The sequence below is a fragment of the Aotus nancymaae genome, unplaced genomic scaffold (genome assembly GCF_030222135.1).
Source record: "Aotus nancymaae isolate 86718 unplaced genomic scaffold, 86718_ANA_hifiasm-v0.15.2.pri h1tg000040l, whole genome shotgun sequence".
NCBI classification, from domain to species: Eukaryota; Metazoa; Chordata; class Mammalia; order Primates; family Aotidae; genus Aotus; species Aotus nancymaae.
Window position 1 is genome coordinate 43,895,474 of NW_026988454.1, and position 12,846 is coordinate 43,908,319.

Here is a 12,846-nt window from a genome sequence, read left to right on the forward strand (position 1 = left end):
AATCTGGATTTAGTAGCATATCCTTGTTGGAACAAATCAGTTGGACAGAGAGATGCAACATACACTTTGTCAAGGCCTATGAAATAGGCCCCCACCCTTGGAACTGAAGGGTGGGTTAGCATGGGAAAAAAAGTGGTTCCTAAAATTAAGGGGAATATTATCAGGAATAATGGATTCTAACAAGAAAGCCACAAGTGTCTACAACATCTAATTTTTGTTTCTAATTCCAAATTCCAGATTACCTCCCATCTCTGATTTGCTAAATAAGAATCTCTAGGGGTCAAGTCTTAAATAGTTGAATTTTTAAAATCTCCGCAATGTTATTCTAATTCACAATCAGGATGAGAGTCATTGCACCCCAAAGAGTAATTCTAAAAACAGGGAATTTTTTGCATCGTGAGGCCAGTAAGGGAGACAGTCGAGGGTAAGTGAATAAATGCAAAATTTATTTACACACAGTGACCAGTGTATATAAATCTACTGTTAAGAAAATCCCAAAACATGAGTGATGGGATGCAAACTAAGTTAATATATATCACTGTCACATTGACCTAAGGCATTGGAATAACTATTGATAGTTGATGCTCATCATCTGAACATACCAAAATTTTAAACATGACTGAGATAAGCTTGAATGAATCCAACAAGGAGGTATTTGTGTTGTTTCCCTTTCCGCTGTTAACCGGCTATGGTTAAGTCACTTAACTTCAGTGGCTCTCAGTTCTCACACCTGTAAAACAAAACTGCTGGATTTACTGATGCCCAGGTCTTTTTCAACTACGATATTTTATGATTCTATGATTAAAATTGTGATGCCATACACTGATAATTTTATCAAGAGTTTCATCTGGACTAAAGCTTTGAAATTCAAAGCATAGTCCACAGACCATCAATGTTAGCATCATCTGGGACCTATTTAGAAATGCAGAATCCAGGCTCCATCTAGACCTAATGAATCAAAATCTGCCTTTTAAGTTCCCCAGTGACTCATATACGCATTAAAACTTGAGAAACATTGATCAAGACAGTAGTTTCACTTTGGACTGTGGTTCTGAAATTACCTGAGAATTTATTTAAATGTAGATCTCTAAAAATTTCCATGCCATGAGAGACAAATTGATAACATTTGAGTTGTAGCTTAACATTGAGCTAAAATGTTGTTTTAAAATCTCTCCAGATATGTTTTAAAATCTCCCCAGATAATTCTAATGTACAGGCACATTGATCTTGTCTAGCATACTATCAAATATGAAACATGCTAACACAGCCAAAATCAAAATCTTACCCAAATCTCCAAATCTGCAAACTTCATCAGTGATTATCCTATTAAAGGTATTCTTTGCAATCATTTCTACCTCTGTCTGGTTTATGTACACATGGAAAATGATATCTCATTTATAGATGGAGAAAATACAATTCGAAGAGAAAAATGGATTAACCAGAGATAACAGATTGAAAGTCAAAAATGAGATTAGGTACATATCATCTTAGTATATTTATTTGGAAAATGTATAAGGGTCATTAGTATACACTGTTGAAATTATTATTTTTTCTTAAAAAAGTTCAGCTTATCTTACCAAGTAGTCAAACACAATAAAACAAAGATCCAAAATAATTTACCTTTATGGGCTTCAACATCTCTGAAAGAAATGTTCTTAATATCTTCCTGTCACTATATCTGGAGTGGTTGCCCACTTAGTCATACACACACTACGTGCTTCGGGGGAAGAGAATATTCCTTTTTATATTATTCATTAATGGTGAGTAGTACACCTTCCCCAGAAATGTTTGTTTACCAATCGAACATAAAAAATATCAGAAAATCAAAGATTACAGAGACACCTACAAAAAATCTGGTATATTTATCTAAAATATTGATAATTCAGTAAAATAGCTGTGTTTGGCATAATTTAATTAGCCACTAGATAGATAACAAGATTTGCTTGCTCTTCTGTTACAATTAATCTTTTCTGCCCTAATAACAATTGGCAGATTCTTACAAATAAAGATTCTAGGTTTAAGTGAATAAATAATTCTATTTTTTAACATTAGAGTGGGAAATAATGTAAGAAGGCATTTTATTTTATCTGGTGCTTGTGAAATACCTAGAGAAAACACAGTAAGAGGCATTCTTGGAAATACACAACCTTTATAAGTTAATAAACAGAATTGTCATCTTAAAAGAATCAGGATGATTGCCTTGGTGACAGAGATTATCTTTTTAACTTCTTGAGTCTGTCATTCGAAAATCTTCAATTGATAACATTTTGAATTTATTAACAGTGTGCCATATTAATAGAGAAAAACTGTATGTTTTCAACTGACCATGTAAGTCTTAGACAAAATTATAAACTATCTATCTACTCAACAGCAAGCTTTGGTATAATTGTAAATAGATAAAATCATAAGCAAAACACATGTAATGTAACAAAATAATTTAGAAATACATCACCACAGAATCAGTTCATTCATAGGAATCACTGACACAACCTATACTCACTACTTTTTATTGGTTGTTGTTACTACCAGCGTTCTCATTTTGAGTACCCATGGACTCTCTTCCCAAGTTACATATGGAAGTTGAGCTCAGAGAGTCTGGGGAAAATATATTGGCCTGATGATTACCATGAACACTGTGGTAGACATAGACCTCATGTAAACATTTCAACAGAACTTAACAGCCTAAAGAGGAAGAAGAAAAACCAATGAAGTGAATCTTCACTTGTAAACTTTACAGATTCTACCCTTCAAGTAATTGTATCTTCCTATGGGACATTCAACATACACCACTAGAACAAGAAAATTCACCATTATACTTGAAAACTCTAACTCGGACTACCAAGGGGAGCATTAAAATCTATCCTTATCCTCTCAAATGTCCAGCATAAATATATTTAGTAAATGGCTAAATTTCATGATTTCTGCATATAGAATACCATAAATATAGAGGCAAGTGTTATAAGACAAAAGAGAATGTAGATTATTACTGAAATATCCTAATTATTAATAAGAAATCCTGGAGAAATGTAATAATACCAAACCTGCAGAATAAACAGAATAAGACATTTTGGGTCCCTTCCTTTAAGCTTGATTAAGTAGTATTTTCCATATTTAAATCTCTCTCCCAATTTTTTTCTGTTGAAATAGTTATAATATTTTATTAACATTTTATTATAGGGATAATATATTCACTTAAGCTTATCTAGGTTTTGCATGAACATCTATAAATAAGTTTTGAAATAAAGCAATATATTAAAAACATGCTTAATGTCCTTAATTTAATTGTAATTTAGCTTTTCAGTGTTTCAGAAAAAACAGTATGAAAAACATTTCTGCAATATAAAAAACTATCAACAATTGTTGCAGTTGTTTTTCTGTTTTCTCTTTTTATTTATCTATTTATTTTGAGATAGGGTCTTGCTCTGTTTCCCAGGCTGAAATTCAGTGTCACCATCATGGTTCACAGCAGTCTCAACCTCCTGGGTTGAAGGGTTCCTCCTGTCTCTGTCTCCCAAGTAGCCAGACTACAGGTGTGCACCACCACACCCAGCTAATCTTTATTTATTTATTTATTTATTTATTTATTTATTTATTTATTTTTGTAGAGATGGGTTTCACCATGTTGCCGAAGCTGGTGAATTCCTGGATTCAAGCAATCCACCCACCTCAGCCTTCCCAAGTGCTGGGATTACAGGTGTGAGATACCACACTTGGACAACTGTTGCAATGTATAAATACCTTTGACATATCTTATTTTATTTCCATAAGTAGTAAAATCTTACAACTTTCTCCTGTGTTTCTAAGAGAAATTTAAAATATTTAGAAATGAAATATTTTTTCAAATTTTCAACTATATCATATTGGTAGTTAAATAGTAGTTTGAGAGTTGTGTTATAAAAAACAAGTAAAATATGATCCATCACCATCTTCTAAAATATGTAAGAATCGGTAACTCGTAATTGTGGTTGAATATTTTTTCAAGTAGTATGTATTTCTCAAGTGGCCAGTATATTCCATGCATTGAAAATTTAATGTGGAATAAAACAGGCATAATTCTTGCTCTCATAAAATTTGGTTATTTAGTGACAAAGAGAGACAAGTAATAATAATAGCTGGCATTCACATGATGCTTACTTGACACGAAGTGACGCTCTAAATGTTTTACATTTTACATAAAATATGTTAAATCTATTTTAATCCTCATATAATCCTATCTAGTAGATACTACTGTTAATCTTATTTTATGGATGAGGAAATGAAGTTCACACATCTAGTAAGTATGGAAATCAGATTTGATTCAAGCAGATTGACTCCAGTGTTAATTATCTTCAACATTGAGCTGTATTTTAACGGATGTCAGAGATGCAAATATTTTTGTATAGATCTTTTAATAGTTTTTTCTATGTCTACATTTTCCTATCAAAATGCATGACATTTTAATTGTATTAGTATACTATAGATGTATAACATCTTTCATATGATTTACTAAAATAATTATTTACAGATTATTGCAATCCTGAAATAAAGAATAATCTAAAAATATGACTAGTTTTTATTTATTCTCAGCACCATAATAAATTATTATAACTCCTCCTTTGTTTGGCATTGTACTTCGGAAAAACAGTCTGCATGAGTAGGATATATTTCATTGTTATTGCCATTGAATGACAAAGCATGAAAGTCAGAGTTTAAATCCTTTGAGTTCCTTGAGGAAAGAAAGTTGTAAATGCATTTAAAGCCTAGTATGATAGTGTTTTCTACGGATTTCAAAAGCTTTTAGTTTTAGAGTGAAAGATGAATAGCGATAGAATCTAAGAGGCAATATCTTCTTTTTCCTGCACATATCATCACTCATACCTCCCTACCAGCAGCAAGAAAAATGTTAGGGGAAAGTCAGGAGTAGTAAAAGAAGTAGAAATATACTTTCTACAGTCTTTGAAATTAATTTGCCCTTCTCTTAAATCCTTCAGTGCTCTTGAAACCATTACTGACACCAGAAACATTAGTGGAGCACTAACTCTTATTAGGCCTAAGGCTACCAATGACTCAGGAGAACAAAGGGATTTCCTTCATTGCCTCCTAACACATTAAGATAATTTTAATTTTTTTTCCATTTTTTTTCCCCTTCTTCCCTTCTCAAAATTCAAATCGAAACTCATACCTTTAGGGATTTATGGGCAGACTCACACCTGGATTAAGATAGTTTGACCTCTATGCTTCCTAAGACACAAAACAATTTTTAAGATTTACTGGTTACAAATATAGTTTATGATTCGAAATAGCATCTGGTGCTGAGACTTAACACCTTTTCAGAGACATTGTACATCCATCTAATTGCAAAGGACATATATGTGGAGGTGAATAATGACTTCCTTGCCTTTTTTCTTAATTCTCTTTATCCAGGTTTGGTTCAGGTTTAAGTGAACTGGTCCTCAAAAAGTATCATGATGTTTAAGTACAATTGTATGCTATTATACATTATTTCATGTTATATTAAGTGGAGACATTCACCTATTTTTGCAAATTATTAAATAACTAGATGCTAGTATTAACATCACATAGAAAACTTAATTTTATTTGAAGATCGTTGGACAATAAAGTTCCACCTTTAATGACTTGAATCTTTTAAATTTGATTTTCCAATTTATACAAGTATAGCCTTAGCTGGAAAAAGCAAATGAAAGTAACAAATCAGGTATTGCCTGCCTATGAGAAAAATATCTTTCCAAATTCTAAATTGTAACATGCTGCTCAATTGGATGGGAGCTTGAATGATCATCATTTCCTGGCTAAAGTGTAAGGAGACAGAACTGCCACACTATGGGGAGGCTTTACTGGATTCTTCTGACATCTGATATCCACAGTCCGTGACACCAGTGATGGAATCCAGTCCCCAAGGAAAATGCAATGTTGCAATAAAACATGCAGAAAAACATTTAATTTCCCCTTAAGTCTGAAACATCAGAAATACTTTTTTTGTCTTCCTGAGCAAAGAAATGTAGATGTGTGTTTGTCTTTACTAGTTCAGCTGTGTTTGTCTATGTTTGCCTCTGTAGAAATATTAATATTTCAGCTTGAGAATCTACCTGTAAAACAAAAAACTGCCTATGTAAGTTTGCATACTTTGTTGTGAGCTATATAGACTTTACTGTGTGTATATCTTTTTAAAAATGAGTGATCTCTGCTTACAAGAAAACTGCCTGCATCTGCCCAGAGCAGCGAGGTTGTCTTAGTTTGGTATAAGGCTGAAGTGCAGAATCAGGAAAATAAAAAATTGAGGCTTTAGCTGTGACACTGATCTAAGTTGCAGAACTGGGTTGCATCTACCCTACTTACTACAGAGTGAAAAATAACTGCTTTGAAATAAATTGCCATTTTTTTCAGTCTAATTTTCCTTTGTTTATTTTTGCTTAAGTAAAACTTATTCTGACGTATATCCAACATGAAAATATTTACCTTTCACTTTAGAGTTACCTCCCTTTTATGTATTTGGGAAAGAGAGATAATATATTTGCCCCAGCCTTTCCCTTCTCCTGAGTGGTGGCCTTGACCCTAGTCTGTCTGAGATTTGTCTTTATTTTTTTGTTGTTGTTGAGGATGCTTCCTTGCTCATTTCAATTCTTGCTAGTACGCATTCTCTTTGTCAGGATATGGCTAAGTACACAAGAGCTAAGAGGAGCAAGGTAGCTCCTGCTAGTGCTTCTTTCATCTGTTCTCTGATGTGCAAACTTTCACCCACCTTGCAGGAAACCCTCTATGACCAACAAGCACTGTCTGTCTAGTCCCCAAAACCATCACCACTCTGTCCAAACAGTCTTTTCTCCAAAATCCAAGTAAGACTAGGAGGCTCTGACAGGATTTTACAGCGGAAGAGTCTAACTCACCTCTTATTCTCCTGTGTGAGTTCCAGAATCCCTTCTTTATAGTTTTGAATGGTCAGCAGGTGTCTGTGGAAGACATACATGTATATACACACGCATATGTATGCACCCCTACCTCTAAAAAAAATTATTCTAAATGACGATTTTAGGTCATCCTAATAACGTGGTGAATGTAGCATTCTGTGCAATTTTTTAATTTTAAAAATGTCATTCCATCTCTGTATTCCAGTTAATACCTACTAGGAGTAAAGAATAATCTCTTAAAGGCAACTTTCTTAGCATATCCAAAAAACATTCTAAATCTTTGATATTTTACTTGCTTTATGGACATGAATTAAAGCACCAATCTTCTTCATAGCATGTGTTGGTTTGGAGAGGAGGGAACAAGCAAGACAGTATTGACAGGAGAGAATATCAAGTTTGTTTTTTCAGTTCATTTGAAAACAGTTTATCTCTGTGGATGATCTAAAGTTTTATAAAGGTCTTTTGCTCCCCCTGGGATTAGACCTGCATTAGACCTGTCTAGTAGTAATATAATAGGAGCCACATATGTAATTTAAAATTTCCTAGTAGCCACAATTAAAATACTATAAAGAAAAATATATAATTAATTTTAATAATATATCTTATTTAATTCAGTGTATCAGCCAGGGATTAAACAGAGAAGTACAAAACCAGTAGAACATTATGGAGATACATTTACACTTTAAAAAATTTATTACAAGGAATTGGCTGATGTGATTGTCGGAACTGGCTAAGCGTTTTTGAACGCATAACACAGTCAGTCAATAAGGGAGGATTGAGCCTAGAAGTTGTCAACTGAAGTTGTCATTCATAGGCATAATTCCTTCTTTTGCCCTGCGAAATCTCAGGCCTGTTTTTAAGGTTTTCCAATGAAATCAGAGGCTTTCCAAATTATACAAAATCTACAAAATCATCTTACTTAAAATCAACTAATTAGTGATTTTAATTACATCTGCAAAATACCTGCAAGGAACTCTAGATTAGTGTTCAGTGAAATAACGGGATAATAGCCTAGCCAAACCGAGCTGTTAATAAAACCATCACAACCAATATGACCAAAATATCATTTCAAAATGTTTTATTCTAAGTCTTCATAATCTAGCATATACTTTACACTTACAGCACATCTCAGTTTGGACTAACCATATACCATGTCCTTAATATGCACACATGTCTGGTGGCTACTGCATTGGATAGCAAAGGTCTAGACAGTGATAGTGATTACACTGGTTATTACGTAGGTTTAGAGGAGTGGGTCTCAAAATCAGGATTCATTTTGCCCTACAGGGTACATTTGGCAAAGTCTGCAGACATGCTTCATTGTCAAGATTGGGAGGTGGATACCAGGCTACTGGCATCTAATAGGTAGAGGCTAGGAATGCTGCTGAATGTCCTAAAATGCACAAAATAGCTCTTCCCCCAAATAATGCTTCACCCAATTCAAAGTCAGTAGTGCTAAAGTAAGAAATCCTGCTGTAGAGTAAAACTTGGAGATTAGGGAAGAAATAAACAAAATGGTGAGAGAGACAGGAAGATGGACATTTCCGGTATTATTTGAAGATATTTCCTTGCATTTTTGAGAATTGTTTTTAGCGATAAGAATGAGTACCAGGCTGGGCATGGTGGCTCATGCCTGTAATCCCAGCACTTTGGGAAGCTGAGGCAAGTGAATCACCTGAGGTCAGGAGTTCGAGACCAGCCTGGCCAACATGATGAAACCCCATCTCTATTACAAATACAAAAATTAGTCAGGTGTGGTGGTGTGTGCCTGTAATTGCAGCTACTCAGGAGGCTGAGGCAGGAGAATCACTGGAACCTGGGAGGTGGAGGTTGCGGTAAGCCAAGATTGTTCCACTGCCCTCCAGCCTAAGTGACAGAGACTCCATTTCAAAATAAAAAAAAAAATGGGTGCCTTACCTGTTCATAGCTCCATCACCATGTTCAAAGTCAGGGATGAGATAAGAGTAGATTAGTGACCCTGTAAATATTAAGAAGACTAATTAATAAGGAAAATTAGAAAGAAAATCTTTACAATAGTGGTTACTGTTTTAACAGATGAATGAAAGCCAGTGGCTGTCTTTTCTGAAGATATTTAGGGTGTTTTTATGGTTGATCTCAATTTAGTAGACTTTTGGAAAAATTACAAAAATGCAAATGTAAATTTACAAATGGAGAATTTAAAATGTGTACAGTAATTAGCATCATCTCAGACCATCTGTGGAATAAAGTTGTGATAAATAAATAAGTAAACCTCATTAGCATTTTTCTAAGAAAAATCATGATATTTAAGATTAAGTCACTTTTAAAAGGTAGTAATCATATTTGTAAACTCTAATCTCAGATTTACTTCTATCCACATTAACTGAAAATTCAGAATTAACACCATTTTCCTAGCCTTGGCAATATATGTATACTGAAGCTAGCAGCAAATTGAATATATTTGATAAAACCTGATATTTAGAAAAACTGTACAACTAACTTATTCAATGAAATGTGTCATATCTGCTTGCAGTAATTATTGGTTAAATGTAATGCCAAATGCTGATTATAAACATAGCTTAGAGTCAATACTTCTGAGATATATTTCCTATTAGATAGTTGTTACAGTTCATTTCACAAATTCTTAATTTAATATGTAAAGCCTAAATCTTCCTAAATCTTAATGACATTCTTATTAAGGATTCTTAATTTGTATTGAGAGTAAATGAAATAAAACATAATTATAGTTTGTGACCAATTTTAGCTCTGAAAATGGTGACAACATAGCTCTATTAAATTTTTAAGCTTTTCCAAATAACTCTAATTTAAGATAACTCTAATTTTTCCCTTAATTCTATAAATAAGTGATTTGCTTAGCATTCGAAGACTCCTTTCTTTTCAACTCCAATAAACTTATTAGAGCCTGTATAAAAATTTAAACTTTGTGGTAGGTTTATAATGTTTTAGGTCATGGCTATGACTTAAACTTTAAACCTTTTCAAAGTTTTAAAATTATAAATTTTATTTTCTCTTAGAAATACACAAAGATAAGACTGAAAAACAGGAGAAACCTGAAAGGAAAATACAAACTAAAGGTAAACATTTAATTTTATGTTTATTCTTCATTTAGATCATTTGGAGGTATCATTTTTGTGTATTCATATGGGAGAAAGAAAAATTTTCCTATTTAGCGCTTTTTGTAACATTTTTGATATTATTTAAATAATATATTTACTCCTCAGTTAATTTCAGTTATAAACATTTAAGTGACATTTAATAATTGGAATCAAAGTAACTTTAAAATGTGTGACAATTTTTAAATTATTTACAACTGGTTTCTACTTACTAAGGGAATACCTCAAATATATATTGACTTACTGAGGAAATACGTTTTTTTCTTTTAAGAAGTTACTTTCACTTGTCAGAGTTGATTTTTTTTTTTTTTACCTGAGTTCCTTCTGTCATGCAATAAATATCTTTACAATCTGGTGTAGAAATGCAGAGTCATTATAAGACCTCATGGCAGAGGTCATATAAGAAATCCCACAGCTCCCTTGCACAGCCTCAAGGGATAGTTGGACAGTGACAACAAGATGATTAATATCACTTTCAACTGAACTGAATCCAGTAACTGCAATCTTGCAGCAGAAGCATATTAAGAGGCCAACAATGTCTTGCTCATCTTAAAAGCATTACTTTTAAGATGGGGTGAAGAGATAATCACAAAACTTTGAAGAAACTAATAGGAACCAAGACATTTGAAAATATATTCTTCTAAGCATGCACAGGATTTTCCAATGTTCAGTTTCACATGATTTTGAAAAATACAGGGTAAAAATAAGGATCTCATAATAACTATATTTGTATAATACAGACAGAAAATGAGATAATTTGTTTCTGAGATAAAAATGGAATTTTATCCAGTATTTACTATGTCAAAAACTGGCTAATGCAAAATTATCTATAGTAAGTACCAGAATTGCAGATAGTAAAGTTTCAAATAATGAAAGTTTCAATTAAATTATACTAGCATATGAATTTATATTATTACAATGCCACGTTGTTGCTGTTGTTTTTAAATTATACTTCATGTACTTCCTTTTTGTGAAGGGCTCAAATCATTCTACAGATATTATGTCTTTAATCCTAATGTTTGAATTCATTCTAGATTGGTCAACCAATTCTTCAACAATCAGAATACTGAAGGTCACTCAGTTGAAACCTATTTATATTTGTACTTAGGAAACTAATGTCTTCTTACTGTTCTCTTTCCCTTTTTTGGTCCTTAATTCCTTTGATCATAGAGGTTGGATACAGCTCTTGAGTACAGATTGACTAAGTGAACCATGACTGAACTGGCTCTGTGTTTCTATCTGCTGAAGTTTAAACAGAAACTCAACTGGTTCCACACCATTTGGGTCTCTGCTATTTTTTTTCTTGCAGACTGTGCTATTAATTTAATAACAGTGCTGCTGGAATGGAGGTAGTAATGCAGATGACACCATTTGCATTTTGGACCTGCCTATATTAGAATTCTGATGTCAAAGACTTTGAGCAGTGGGCTGTAGAGTGGGTTTATTAAACTAGCAAGTCTTCCATAATTAAAACAGTGGCTTTGGCTGAAGTTTAAAATAAATTTCTCAAAGACTGAGCTGGAGATTATTAACCTGAATATATTTCTTGAGTAGACCAAATATATTTTGTAAAAGTAACTATTTCTCAAGAAAGTGAAAGTAGAGCTTCAGCTTTTCCGCACTGCACTGGAAACCAGAGATAGCTTATTTCTTTCCACAAGATTCTTGTGTGAATATGAACAAAAGATTTCACTTCATTGCTTAGTTTCCTATCTGTAAATGAGGTAGCCTAATGCCTGTTCTTTATTTTCGAATAGTTCAGTGAAAAAAAATGTTTTGTTTTATAACCGATCCTGTATGTAGATAAATAGGGTTTTCTGTATGCCATGCTCCATGTCAGTTATGATTGTATGTGATGGATAGTTAGAAATTTAAATTATTATGAAAACATTTTGAACCCTTAGAAGAAAAGATACAATATTTGAAAGGTAATAGTAGTCTGTGATGACTGTAATTGAGTCAATAAATATCTGAGTCTAAAAAGATTCATTATGCTCAAGCTGGTGTGTTTTAGGGGGAGACAAAAGATTTTGGTTATGGTGAAAGCTACATCACATTCTATTTCTCTTTTTTTCTCTCCTTCAAGGGACAATATGATATTCTAAAAGTTTTTAGAATCATGGAACTCACTGGGAGAGCCTTGGGAGTCTATACCTATATAATTGATTCATCAAGTGGGATTAAAAAAAAAAGCCACAGAATATGTAATCCCAGAGGATATGTATTTCTAAAACAATTCTATATTAATATGCTAATTGACTTTATAGCATCAAATAATCAGTTTCAATTCTCACTCCTTTGCTTAAAAAATTAGCTATCTTTTATAGACATCCACATTAAGTGATTTTAATTTATCATATCAAGCTAACTTTTATTTCTACTTGGTCCCTCAGTTTATTTTGTTTGATATTTTTCATCAGGAAAGAATGCAGCAGTTTATGGAGCTAAAGAATATGTCTTTAAACTGATAACCAGGCAATGAATACTTATCATGGTTTTAGGGCACAAGCTCTGACATGTTAGTTAAGATTTACCTTGAACTAAATTAACCTCGGATTTTTTCTGCATAAAAAGGTAGAAATTTATTTTATAAATATAATCAGAATACTGTATGTACTTGTGACCTTGTATTGAATTTATATAGTAATATAGTGGAACATTACATTTGCTTAGAATAAACTTCCAACCATAATTTAACATTTTTGGGGGTTACCAAATATCATTAAATTGTGACTCATATCAGTGGCCCCTGGGGAGCAGGTAGAATGTGTTAACCCCAATGGAGTAGTTGTGAGTACCAAGCAGAGTTCTCTAGTACAAGTTAGCTT

The 12,846-nt window shown here is 32.9% G+C and overlaps 1 protein-coding gene across 17 annotated transcripts in view; it reads left to right on the forward strand.

Moving 5' to 3' along the window:
* The window catches only part of TRDN (triadin), a 369,423-nt gene that overhangs the window by 89,922 nt on the left and 266,655 nt on the right, over nucleotides 1-12,846 (forward strand). For 16 of the 17 annotated variants that reach the window (XM_064360733.1, XM_064360737.1, XM_064360734.1 and 13 more), the window contains exon 5: nucleotides 9,920-9,979. In XM_064360733.1, the coding sequence (XP_064216803.1) occupies nucleotides 9,920-9,979 (60 nt within the window). Of the gene's footprint in view, nucleotides 1-9,919; nucleotides 9,980-11,188; nucleotides 11,807-12,846 lie in introns of those variants that run through there. The other variant, XM_012450047.3, reaches the window with a different exon arrangement.